The following is a 13,500-nucleotide window of genomic DNA, read 5'->3' as shown; positions in this document are numbered from 1 at the left end:
CCAAGCTGTGCAGCAGAGTATAGTCTACTAACACTGAGAGGACAGACTGTTAAAATAAGTATCTACATAATTTTTCACAGTACACAATGCCACAATGCATTTGCTTAAAAACAAATACATGTTTGCAGCAAAACATTTCAACAAATCACAGAACTCAGCAGCAAAGTAGTTAAACATTTATGATTTGATTTTATCTCAGCTTGGAATGTCGCTGGAGTGTCCCACTTCTAACAACTGTTTGCTAAGTTAAGGCTTCAGTGTTTACACAGTGCTGAATGAAGCAGCCTGGTCACCAGATGTGAAAGCTTCCTTAGACTACAGCTTTCAATCAGATCACGGTCCTAATGGTCCCTGCTCCAACCTTCTTCCTCAGGACGTCCACCAGCCTTTCCAACCTGAGAGGGGGCAGGGGAGAGGGAGAGGAGAGAAAAAAAAAGGAAGCTAATGTTAGGAATGTTCTGGCTGAAAGAGACAGTGTTTGCACTGAACCAAGCTGTCCTGGTGGTGGTCACGCTCAAAAACAAAGCACTACTGTAAAAGACAGACATTAAGGGAAAATGCAGACAACTTGAGAAAAACTTTTTAACCTACAACCCAACCCATCTGCAGTCAGTGATATATATCAACTCACTTTTCCTTTGTAGTGTATGTAGTATCTGAGTTCTCTGTATGGCATTAACAAAAACCCTGTGCAGCAATCCTGTGGTACATACACACTTTGGTGTAAGCAGGACAATTATTTTTTGCACTTTAAAAAATATGAGTTGTCCATGGCTCTTGTTAAATGTAGCACTTAACTGTTGTTTCTCCTTAAAAAGTATCTTGCCCATTATCCAACAGATACTTTTACTGTCCAGTTTATAAATTTATGTCTAAAAGCCCATGTGTTTTATGTCAAAAACTTTTTCAAAATACTCAACAAGTCAAGTTTCTGAGGACATGGATGATGATATTTTGAAAGTAGCCTGCATGATTCCTCTGTCAATATAAATACAGAAAAATTAATAGTCTAAATAAGTAGGATAGAGAGCTGCCCAAACCTCTTAGTTTTAAGGCACAGGCTATAAACATGTTCAGAATCTCACTGGCTTTATTTGATCATTCTTTTGTTAAAGTATGTAGGCAAATGCAAAGGACTACATTTGTTCATCATTTTGCATCTACACACATTTATCTTCAGCGTTCCAGAAATCATGCATTCAAGCTATTTCTTCAATTTGTCTGTATTTTATGGTATCCTTCAATGAAAGGTCTCCCACAAATAAACTATCTGTATAAAAGCAGACGCTGTGTGTAGCAGAACACTTTTAGAGCCATACCCAGAATATTATACACACAGCTTCCACAATGGATAAACAGAGTTGCAGATTCAAATAGCTGTATTCCTTGTTACAAAGTTGACTATTTTGCTTATCTGAAAAGATGATTTTAAAAAATATATATTATACAACATGAGAAACGCAGATAGGAAATAAAAATAATACGGCTTTATCAAAATTGCAAAATACATTTTATCTCATGAATGCATTAGTGACTTCAGTGCACATAAACTAGTTAACGTGCATTTATTGCCACAAGTCATGACTAATATGCTTGGTACGTATTGAAACACTCTTGTTTTCCAGGAACCACCAAGCACGATGAAGCTACACCTTTCATTGTACTCACCAGGTGACTTAATTCCTGAAATGAGATTAAGAATTCACCACCCAAATGTAATCATCAGACACCAGGAAAAGTATGTGGAAAGTTCAGCTAGTTTTAGCTGTTCCACAGGGACTCTGAGGGAATGAATGCACAGGTAGAAAACTGCTGCTTAGGTACTCCTCTCCCTTCAGTTTTCCAATAGTCACTTTTCTTTAACCAACTAGTGAATTTTCACCCGTTTTTGTAAAATAACATCTACTGCACTTTGTCTTTATGGAGGCAGCGCCCAAACAGCCATAACTCAGTGCCATCAGCCCATGCAAGTTTAAAGTCAGGGATTCCGCAAGTTATTTGCTCCTGGAAGTTTTCTCATGTGGATATATCAATGTTTTCTGAGTTCTAAGGATTTTAACTCAGTTACTGACAGGTCACAGTTTCGTCAGCCTCTCTTATTGGGAAGTTTCCCTGTTACATCAGTTGTCAGTCCATGTGCAATTTCAGAAAGCAATGGCAGATTAGTCCTCTTTCAATAGCATGTTTATTCAGAACCATGGCAGCTTTCTCAGCCATTTTAACTCTTCCTGGAGGTCTCTTTCACACTATCACCCTCTCTAATGTGCTTCAGAGACATAAAAACACTGGAGAAATATTTCAAACTGTTTGGACAAACAGAAGGTTTGGGCTGAAAATTGTTTTTCTGGGAGACAGCATAAAACCTGTAAAATCTGAGATCATGGTTTATTTAAATCACTGTTCAGTTAGAAAGGAATATTGTGTGGGTTATACAAGGCGGGGTGTGTGTGTGTGTGTGTGTGTGTGTGTGTGAAATGACTTCAGTAATTGAGGCTCCTTTTGGGAAAACACAAGCTGGAGGTCACTGCTTACTCATTGTCCTACGACAGGGTTTAGATGTGCACCACTCTGTGACCAAGCAATGGCACTGCACACCAGAGCAGAACAAGTTAGCGAAGAGCTGCCCATGTTTGAAGAGAAATACCACTGGGATGAAAGTAGTTGTCTTCTGTTTAACCTTGAAACTGTCAGGCTTCATTGAAAATAATGAGGCTTAACAATCATAGTTTCTGCTTTTCAAATGAATGATGACTGAAATCATCAAAATGAGGTATTCCTCACCAAATACAAACCATGCAGAGCTTATTTGCCTTTTGCTTCAGTCATATGTGGATTTGCAAATTTATTTATTCTTTATTAGAAGGAAAAAAGAAAAGGTAGCAGTGGAGTAAGATATTGTACCTTTGAAAGAGATTTAAGCAATAATGTAAAAGAGAAATTGTAACAGCTATTTATAAGACAAAATAACAGAGGGCAAAATTTACCCCTGCGCAGACACAAGACCCAATATACCACTGAAATCCCACTTAAGCCTACAAAATAATGCTATGCGCTGAATCAGTGGTTAATAACTCTTGATACAGGCCTCAGGGGGCTTTTTGGAATGATAATCCTGGACTCTTTGTTCACCAAGGGCCCAACTCTGTCATCCCAACTCAGTAAGCAACATTTTCTTTATGAGTAATAAAAGGCAGCTAAAAAGGCTGTTTGTGCCAGTGAGGTGCTACCTGCGAGGGATGAGGGTGGCAGAGCCAGCCCTTGTCCATAAGGCTTTGTGCCCAGCCCAGTGGGATACTGCAGGCAGCTCCCTCTGGAGACTGAGCATTTTAATGTGGAAAACTGCAGTAATAGTTTTATACCTCAAGATCAAAGGTAACTTAAACAGAAGAATGGAAGGTGCTGGGAACTAGTCTCAGTGTTTGCAGGGTTTTATTCAAAATATGGAAGACACTGACCTGAAGAAAGCAACTCCTGTTACTTTGTGTAGTTTCACCAAATTTTACTTAACTGAAAGCAGCACTGACTACATTTGATTGTATTCTAAGACAAAGACTTAACAAATGACATTTGTCTTTCTGCTTGTGAAGAGTCCTCATAACACAAATTTAATTTGCAACATGACACTTTATTCTGAGATGTAAGCATGGACACTCACTGAACTTGCCTCTCATGAAGCAACTGAACAAGTCATTTAAGAAGAAAGTATTTGGGCTCATATTTTAGATCAGACAGAAGAATGATACGGTGGGTGGACCACTCTGCTGTAGTGCTGAGGGTCCAAATGTGCAAGGACAGACACACACCTTTTGGAATGCTCTATAAAGCCTCCTAAGGGCTCACTCCCCATTCTCACAGATTTCAATTTCTTCCTTAGAAATTTTTGAAAACCGCAGTAGGTGACCTTCATTATTTCTTGGTTCTTCAAATAATTCTAGAAAATCTGTCCCTTAACAAATAAATTCTCTCAACAAATGCCGCATCAGCATTCTTTACACAATTATTGTATGCATGCATGAAAAGTGAGTATAAAATGACATAAAATAGAGGAAAAAACTATGGCTTCAGATGGATAGGTACAACTTTGGTTTTATTTCTATTTGATTTGCATATATCCAGAAGTAAAAACGTCCAGTGCTTTTCATGATAGATGGAACTTGCATTAATGAAAAGCACAAAGATGAGGGCTAGAAATATTCTTTATCTATTCTATATACTTCCAAAATGCTGATCTAAACGCTCCCATTAAATGGAAAAATTAAATAAACCACACAATTTAGGAAAGGGACACCCAGTCCATCACTATTTTTAAGTTAGCAAAAGACACAAGAGTCTTGAATTGCAGTGGCTTAATGCTTTCTCTATATAAATTTGGAATTAAGCAGTTGAATCTGTGTTCTAATACAGAAATAAAAAGATTTCCATAAGGGACTTGCTGCTATGATATTACAGGTTTAATTATGCCCTTTTAAACATGTTGCTAAGCTTTAAGAAGATCCTCATTTTTAGAGGAAAACTACCTAAACAGGAACATTTCTAGGTGAGTCTTCCCCAAGACAAATTCTCAACCATTCTCAACGCCTCTTCCAGCTATTTTGAACTGTGTTCCCTTGTCACCTATGCACACAGCTGTCAATGCCTGGATGGAGCGTATGTTGTTATGTGGAACGTTCTTATACAGCTCCTGAATTGCCTGACAATCTGCTCTGACTTTTAGCAAAGCCTTACTCCTGTGAGTAAAAACAACTTTGGTTTTAGACTCAGTCTCCATAAAGCACTTAAAATCTACTTAAAATCCTAACTGACAGAGAAATTGGTTCTGGGGGCCCAGGAGCTGAACAGATCAGTGTAAGTATGTTACCTACCACTCTCTACTGCTCAATCTTATGCACATTTTTGGCTGGCTTCCCTCTTTCATGTATTCTACTGAAGAAGTCTCACTCTAACCTGAAGCTTAGGATCAGTAAAAACTCTGCAACTCTGTAAATCCACACAGATTGGTACATCCTTCCACACCGCTCCATCTCTGGCCAAAGGAACTCACCCCAAAGGACAGCAGTGGCCTTTACTCGCAAGTTCTGAACATGACAGTTACACAGTCACAGAGTGACCTTCCCAGGAATCATGCCTCAGAAACAGACAAAATGGACACCCAACTGACAGAAAAGGGCACCCTACAAGTAGCCCATGTCCTAATCTGCAAAGCAATATACAGACTAGCTGAAAACAATAGTTTCTACCTGCAAATGGAGGAGGTAAGTGATAAAAACTAAACCATCCTGGATTTTGAAATGCTATATAAAGGTTTATAAACCTAAGCTATAACCCTTGGTTATCTTTCCAGTAGATAAGATTAGGCTCAGGCTATGAAGATGGCCTTACTTGCATAATTTCTGGCTTCTTGCGGAATGTGTTTTGCTCACACTAATTCCCCTTAGAAACCAAGCTTTTGAAAATATATTAGATAAATAAAATGCATTGGACAAAACCATTGCAAGCAGTTTAGCAGTAGAGTTCAGTGAATGATTGTTTGGTGAGTTGTCATACAAACAAATTCACTTGATTTCATTTATAATAAAATAACTCTCTTCCTTTCCCTCTCCTTTCCTTCAGTTTTCCTCTCAGATAAATTTCATAAAATTCTAAATGGTGTACAAGTTCTCAAGCATTTTCTGTCAATTCAAGGAAACAAATGACATAGAGAAGAGAGGCTGCTATGATACTCGTCTTGCCCAGAAACCAGCCACTTGGATAGGATAATTTACTCAAGAGGCTGGAGGAAACTGGTTCAGCTCTATTATCAGCATGAGGGAACTGGACCCCAGCTGCTTCCCTCTCAAGGGAATAGCACTGTGCTAATGCTGGGTTTTGGGGTGGCTTGCTCTCAGTTTCAAAATTTGAGGCTGCTCTGATTGAATAAAATATGTAAGTATTCACTGTTTTGAAGCCTGGTATCAAGGGTATGACCTTGTAATGCATGACCTATCTACTATGCTACACAGCCATCACCTTCTTTCTCCTGGCTGATTCAGCAAATTTTTAATTATCCTTATTCCTCAATTCAGGTATTATTTTTGCCACCTCAAAAGCCTGTCTTTTTAACTATAATTTTTTATCATCTCACTAAAAATCACTGCCCATTGAATTTAATGGTCTGTAACAATTTCTTCATAAATTATCATATGATAAAGACTACGTGTGGTTCCAATGCACAGGCTGCCTCTCTCTTAACAAAGTTCCCTCTGCATTTTTTTGGATCAGAGATTGGGTGTCTTTCTAAATGGAACGCTGGAGTTCAGCCATGGTTTTCAACCTGATGCCGAGTAAAATTCAGTGCCCTCTGTCAGACAGGTGGCTGGACTGACTTGTATTAATGGTCCTTTCTGGTAGTAAAACACATCTTAGAGACTGATTTAGCAGCATCAGTGAGCTCTAAGCCGTGGTAGACCACAGTGTTGAATCTAATCACTACAGGCACTGCCGCCAATTCCTGCCTGCCCAACACTGTTTGTAATGTCACTCCAAAAAGTATGTTCCATTAAATGTACAGGCCTTAAATTTGGCAGGGCAAACCATTCTGCCTCTGAAAAGCACTGTCACCAAACAAGCATTCCTATTAAATCCCTTTCAGCATCTTCTCAACCCAAAAGAGTAATTCTGTATATGATTAAACTTAGAAACAAATTCAGCCAGTTGGGTTCTTGACAGCAGACATATTTCAAAATAAACCTGGCTTACACAGGCCTTGGCTAAAATATTAAGCCTTTATCTGTGGTCCACAATAACTAATCTTGTCAAACTGTTTGCTCTCTACCTTCTGTTTGGAAGATTATGAGCTAGCTCACCATTACTATTCACTTTATGCCATCACTAGCAGCAGGAAAAGTGAGCGGTAAACACAGTTGGTCTATTTTGACAGCATTCCACCCTACTTTGCATTGATGTAGATTGCTACACATTACAGGATAATACAAAATCAGGACTTTGCTTCTACACTGGATTTAATGCCACCTTGTGAAAGGTATCACTCCTTTGTTTTCAAATGCTTGCTCAGGACAGCATACACTGATTGCCAAAAATAAATGAGCTTCTGAGAAAGAAAAATAAATCCTGAAACAACTATGCTGTATTTCAGTACATTGAAATCTACATCATATCATGAAGACCAGGCTCTTACTATTGGATGGACCATTCACATCCGAGCATATGGCTGATATTAGAGATAAAAAATTAACAATAGCTGAAATAGAGGATATATTGGCATATTTAAAGCCAAATGATACACATCAGATTATCTAATCAGATCTCCAAATTTCCCTTAATTACTCCATCTTGAATCCAACAGTTTATATGGTAATTTTATGCAAAGTTTACTACTTAGATTTGTGCCAGAAAAACCTTTTCTATACCTTCTTCCACAAGTTTGAATTACTTTTAGCACTGACAAGTACTGTTTCCACATATTTGATGTCACAGCTGTTCTCTTCTTTTAGGAGAAATCTTGACATGGGAATCTACTCCTTACAGTGTACCCTTACATTTCCATGAAGTTTGTGCTGATATGAATAGGCAAGGGTCTCCTGGATTTTCTTGCCAAATACTTCCTGGAAGTCTGTGTTGTCTGCTTATGGAAAACCAGCAGTTTTACCTTATACTAATATATCTTCCCCACAGAAAGTATTCTGCCATAGTATTTATTCATTGAAGAATATATACTAATATATTTGGGCATATATTATGAGGCAAAGAATAAAGTGATAAATAAAATAATTTTATTGTACACATTTCCAATACCTGCAGTGTCTTTCATTCAAAGGCTGAATTCTGATACTTTCTATGGATAAGAATTCCATGATCTGAAGCTGAAATGATAAAATTTGGTCCTAAAGATTTATGCCTTCCAACAGCTCAGTGTTTAGATCTATATCCTTATACCTACATCACAGCATAAATGTAGAAAGTTGAGCAACTTGCCAATAAAGCAACAGTGGCGATGATGGGGTTAAAGCTGTTGTTAGCTCTCATAAACACAGCTGATGGTGCCCTTCTACAAAATCTGTTTTTTAAAAAAAAGCCTTATGGAAAAATCTGGCTATTAATTAATGGCTCAGAAGTAGCTCAGAAACATGAACTTTAATTTTTTTCTCAGATAACTAGCCCCTGCTTTAGTAAAGGTATACTTAATTTTAAGCAGTGGAAAAATTTAAATGATTTCCAGTTTGCTTAAAATTAAATACCTTGTTGGCTTAGTCAGTTATTTCTTTTTGTTGTTGTAAAGAACTGTCCCAGCAATTCTCTAAAAGATTATACATAATTCAGTAGCTTCAGAAAGTCTGGGCTTTCTTTTCGAGCTTCTGCATATACATTTACAGTATTCAATCTTTTGCATATGTTAAGAAACAGTATGAGTATTAACAGAAAGAACCGCAAATTTATTTTTATTCCTTCAGCCAAGCCACAAATAAATGACTCTTGCAAACAAACCAAATACTATTTAGTAACGGCAATGTAAATGCCATGGACTTATTTTATTTGGATATAAAATATTAAAGTAAATGAGTATTTGCTGTGACACTCTTTTTATCATCTTGGAAAAAAAAAGCAAGTCTGAGAAAAAGTTTTCTTGCTATTCTTCAAGGAGCACTCAATCTGCTGTTCAAAGTTATTTAATAATTTGTCATAGAATAGTTAACTATAAGCTTACAAATACTGTGTCAGCATGCTTCTTCCTATTGGGCAAACAACTTCAAAATCTAATTTGTTTGTGTTATTGGTCTTACTAAATATTAGTCTTTGCAAGTCTGATTTACACCACTGAAGTTAACTATGCCAACATTCTGATTTTGTTCTGAAGTATTCCACAACAAGCTGATGTTATACAATACAAGCCCAAGAGCTAGCCGATCCAGTTTACTGAGTGTAGACTTAGTGTATTTTGCTACTGATAAATCAATAAAACCATGTTGTAATCTACAAACTTCCATCTCTCTGAAGCAGCTATAAGTAAACTGTAAATGAACACACAGGTCAAAAACTGGGATGCTGTGATTATATTGACTCTGAAAACATTTGACTTTCATAGAATACATTTTAGTGTTTGAGAGAATGAAGTTTCAGCACTGCTTTTATTTTTGTGAAAGGCTGAGATGATAAATATTCAAATGACAATAAATATTTGTGTTTATATTGTAACTACCCATACTTTAACAAAACAATATCTGCACTGCAATCCACGATGTACAGAGGTTAAGTAAAAGTAAACCATAGCTGCAAAAAGAAAACAAATACTTGACTTAGACTGTATGTGCAGTTTTGCATTCTTCATCCATGTGAAACTGGAATCCCTGCAGCCAATGGATATCTTGGCTGTGCAAGGAATGCACAAAAGGCAAACCTGTCATTCCCTTTGGTTGGGATTTTTTTGTCTTCATTCTGTTAAGTGCACCACTGAACATAATACTGGCACTGATCATAAACTGTCAGATGCTACAGGCCTCACTATAATTTATGACACCCAAAATATCCAGGAGAAATATATCCCATAATCTGCTCTGGCAATATCACACATTATAACTGTATGAGACTTTCAGTACTGATACCACAACTGGCTCTACTAAGGGCAGTCCCTTGCTTTTAGAGTCTTGCTCCAGGTTGTCCAGAAGTCCTCATGCTGCCTTCTCTAAAACTGAGGCCACAAATTTCTTTTAAGATGACAAAGATAACAGCAGTGCTACCAGTCCTCCTTTCCAAAACAAACATCAAAAATAGTACTTTCAGTTAAAGCATTCAGCCAAGCTAAGGAAAACCTGTTTTTAACCCACATCTGCCACTTCTCAGAGAGCAGTACAATCCAGGGATGAAGAGACTTCTACACTTTTTGAAACTGTGAATTTCTACAGAAGAAACATATGAAATGCTATTAGACTTGAAGGTGTGATTCTGTGGGTGGCGATCAAGGGTGCCCACCTGGAAAATGGGAGATGCAAGTTCAGATACTGGTTTTGTATTTATGTTCAAGAGGCATTGGATAAAACTGAGAAAAAACCCTAAAGGTAAGTGTCAGAAACACGTCTTGTTCTCAGAGGTGAGTAGACTATTTGCTCCTTTCTGATCCAAGCAGCCTGCACTGTTTTCTGCTACACAGTACTGCTTCAAAGCAAGGAACAGGGAGCATCCAGACCAGACCTGTGTGGCATAAACGCTCCTCTGAGGCACAGGAGATCTGAACCAGGATCTCCACAGATGGAGGAGGAAACTCAGATCCATTCTGTCACATCCTGGAGGAGAATCCCTGCTCCCACACAACTGCTTAGGAAACAAAGGTTGGGACAGGGGCAGATGCCAAGGACACTTCTGAAAAAAATGTCTGAGGTCACACTGCTCTGCACGGATCTCTGAAACCAGCATGCATCACTCTGACTCAGCATGTGCTTCTCCATTTCGGTCTCCAGGGAATCCAGGCAGAAAAGACAAGAAGTCAATTGTCTTATAATTTTTTCAGTTAGAAGTTTTCTGCTTATACTTATCCAAGACCTTTCTTCTTTAAGCTGAGAAGTTACCAGTATTACTGGTACTGAGTTATTAGGCATTTCCTCCATCCCATTTTACCTGGACTGCAACATGAAGTGCACAATTAAAAAACTGGCATCATTCAATAAAGATAATATAATCAAATAAGGAAAATACATTTAATTCCAGCTTTCTACAACTTACATATTTCCTTTTGTACAGTATGAATAGACGTTAGCCTTACCAAGGGAAACAAGATCTGCCTAGTGATGCAGAAATGTGTAACGACAGCAGTCCAGAGAATATGCTAGCGATGACTGAATTTGTTCAGCTCACCTTAGATTTGAATACTAGTTCCATATTTTATTTCCTTCAGACCCAGAAAATTGATTTCTGTCTATATGTTGAATTTCTCTGAGGCTGCACATAACCTCACTGGCTTACTCAATTTTTTTTATTATAACAAACAGGTATCTCTGCAAGACTGTTTAATTCATCATTTCACCATGTATATTAGTGCAGTCTGAGGGGAATTTTTCTGAGAGGAATCACTGGTGTTAGTGCAGAATTCCAAGTATTTAAATAAATTCTGATCCTGCTATGTACTGCCTTCAGTTAGATCAAGCATGACTTTTTTCACGTTTCAATTAGCCTGATTTCCTCACTGACTAAAGCAGACTACTCCAGCCTATTGCCCTTAAATCCAGTACATTCACACTGTCTGTTATTGCTACTATATGGTAATACTTTCGTATGTGATATGAGTGACTGTTACTAGATTTTGTGTTTTGGACTTTCTCATGTTCCTATTCATGTCTGGTATGCCAAATAAATTTGCATCGGCTCTGCAGAATTCTTCAGGGTATGTGGTAGTTTTACGTGTCTGGGAATCTTCCATCTGGCTAGTGTGGGTTTCCTAAACACCATAAAACCCTGCCTGTGGAGATTGTGTATCTCTGATGGGCCCCATGGAGCTTATAATCTGCTTTTAATCATTGTATGAGGCAGCCAACACATCAGTCCTCATCAAGGAGTTTTTTCCACTTTGAATTCCCTTTAATAAGTTTCGATCCAATTCTGAAAGTCCAGAACCTTTGCTAATTTGCATTGGTATCTTAGACTGCTACAAAAGTTGTCTTCCTTTGCTTTCCATTTCCTTCCATACAAACTCTGATATCCACTGACTTCTGTGGATTGCTATAGCAAGTATAAGATTCTCAGCACCTTGCCCTCACTCACTTGTCTTTTGAATGTACCCACCAGCATCTGTTTCTCAGTAAGCTACAGGTCATACTCTTAAGTGGGACAAATGAATGCAACTTAGTGTGGCAGAGCAAAGTCAATTTGCTGTAACTAAGAAACTAGCTCTGTATCTACATTCTTCAACAAGACACCAGGACTTACTTTACATTTCAAAACACCAGCACCAGTTAAATTATTTCCCATATGATATTAAAAGATTACCAACTACTCAAACTCAGCAGAATTTCACAGTAGCTGACAGCACAGTAGTTATCATTAAAAGGAAAATCACTTTTGATACGTGCCAAATTATTTACCGACATAAATCAGTGAAACTATTAATACATATTAAATTGTACTCCTAGCCTCCAGTATTTAATGTTTTGATCTGACATGTACCAGAATACAATTTTATAAGTAAAAAAAACAACAACAAAAAAAGCACAGTATAGTTTTAATAGAAAAGTCTCAACATCAAATATAGCATCTTAATAGAGTAAGAAATCAAATAATATTCATTGTTTTGAAAGAAGAAAATGAAAGAAATCTCTCTCTCTCAAATTTAAAATAAAACCAACTACGTTCTCTAAGACTTGGTGGCTCCCCCAAAACAAACAGCTTTAAGTCCCAGTGAATGTACAACTTGTTTCTTTTGTGAAGTGCTTCTGCCTCCAATTTCTAATTAACTAGCTCCATTCTTTTCTACAACAAGTAGCTGAACGCATACAAGCTACAATGTATACTTCAGCTAAATATACGTAGGTATGATTTTAAAAGGGAGATAACTAGTTAACAACATTTGCATGTTGCAAAGAGGCTCAATTAGTATAATTCAGAAATCTTGCTTTTCGCCTGTTCCCTGCATAGCTGCCCTGTACTGAATACAATCTGCACACTAAAGATATGTTTGCAGTTAAAAATCTCCAGAGACTTTAGACCCATACATAAAGATACTTATTTCACTCTTTTCTGAGACACTGACCTGTATCCTCATTTAAAAATGAACACCACATCTTTATGTTATTAAATCTTTGTTTTGATCTATTAGTATTCACCAAAGTGCCATTTTATACAACCCCACACTGAATAGGCAAGGCTGGAGGTAACCATCTGCAGCTTTAGAATTGATGAAAAGAGCTTTGTGTTTTCATTGCCAAGTTTGATTCTTCCAGTCATTAGACATTCCCCTCAGATCGCATCAATGAAGCGGACTCCCTTACACCCATGTGTTAAATTCTCTTCTCCTCATGGTTTCCTTTGCCAGCTATACTCCAGAAAGACTACTGGGTCTTAGTCACATTCTTCTCACAGCTGTGTTAAAAAAGAGCATCAGAGCTTCTTCCCAAAATCCATATGTGTATCTGGTCAGTCCCCTGTCGGAGGGTCACCTCACATTGTGGTGTGATTATTCAAATATTCATCCTTGCTCTTGAACTGCACTGCTCTGATCATTCTGGGAAAGATTAGACCCTCCAGCCAGCACTGAAGAACGTGTTGGACATCGATGTGAAACGTACACAGCTCCCGCATTCAGAAGGCAGATTAGTTTTACTTGCAGAAGAGGGGGACACTAAGTACTTAATAAATGCTTGCCTCTTATTTCTTTCCATTTTTTGTATTCCTTTCAACTGTGTCAACTCTTGATAAGAACTATTTGTTTTTGTTGTTTCATAGATCAACTTATATATCAGCATCAGCTAAGAAAATAAGTGAACAAGTACAAAAGCAGAGAAAGCACTTTCAAAAATACTG

The 13,500-nt window shown here is 37.7% G+C and overlaps 1 protein-coding gene across 1 annotated transcript in view; it reads right to left on the bottom strand.

Moving 5' to 3' along the window:
- Window positions 1-242: 242 nt before the first annotated feature.
- Window positions 243-13,500, bottom strand: part of MIPOL1 (mirror-image polydactyly 1) — a 153,253-nt gene continuing 139,995 nt past the window's right edge. Inside the window, exon 12 of the mRNA XM_082283630.1 lies at window positions 243-395. Coding sequence (XP_082139756.1) covers window positions 329-395 — 67 coding nt within the window. The 3' untranslated portion in view covers window positions 243-328. The remainder of the gene's footprint in view (window positions 396-13,500) is intronic.

The sequence above is a fragment of the Coloeus monedula genome (assembly GCF_965178545.1).
Source record: "Coloeus monedula genome assembly, chromosome: 6".
Lineage (NCBI taxonomy): Eukaryota > Metazoa > Chordata > Aves > Passeriformes > Corvidae > Coloeus > Coloeus monedula.
This window is presented reverse-complemented; position numbering and strand designations above follow the sequence as displayed.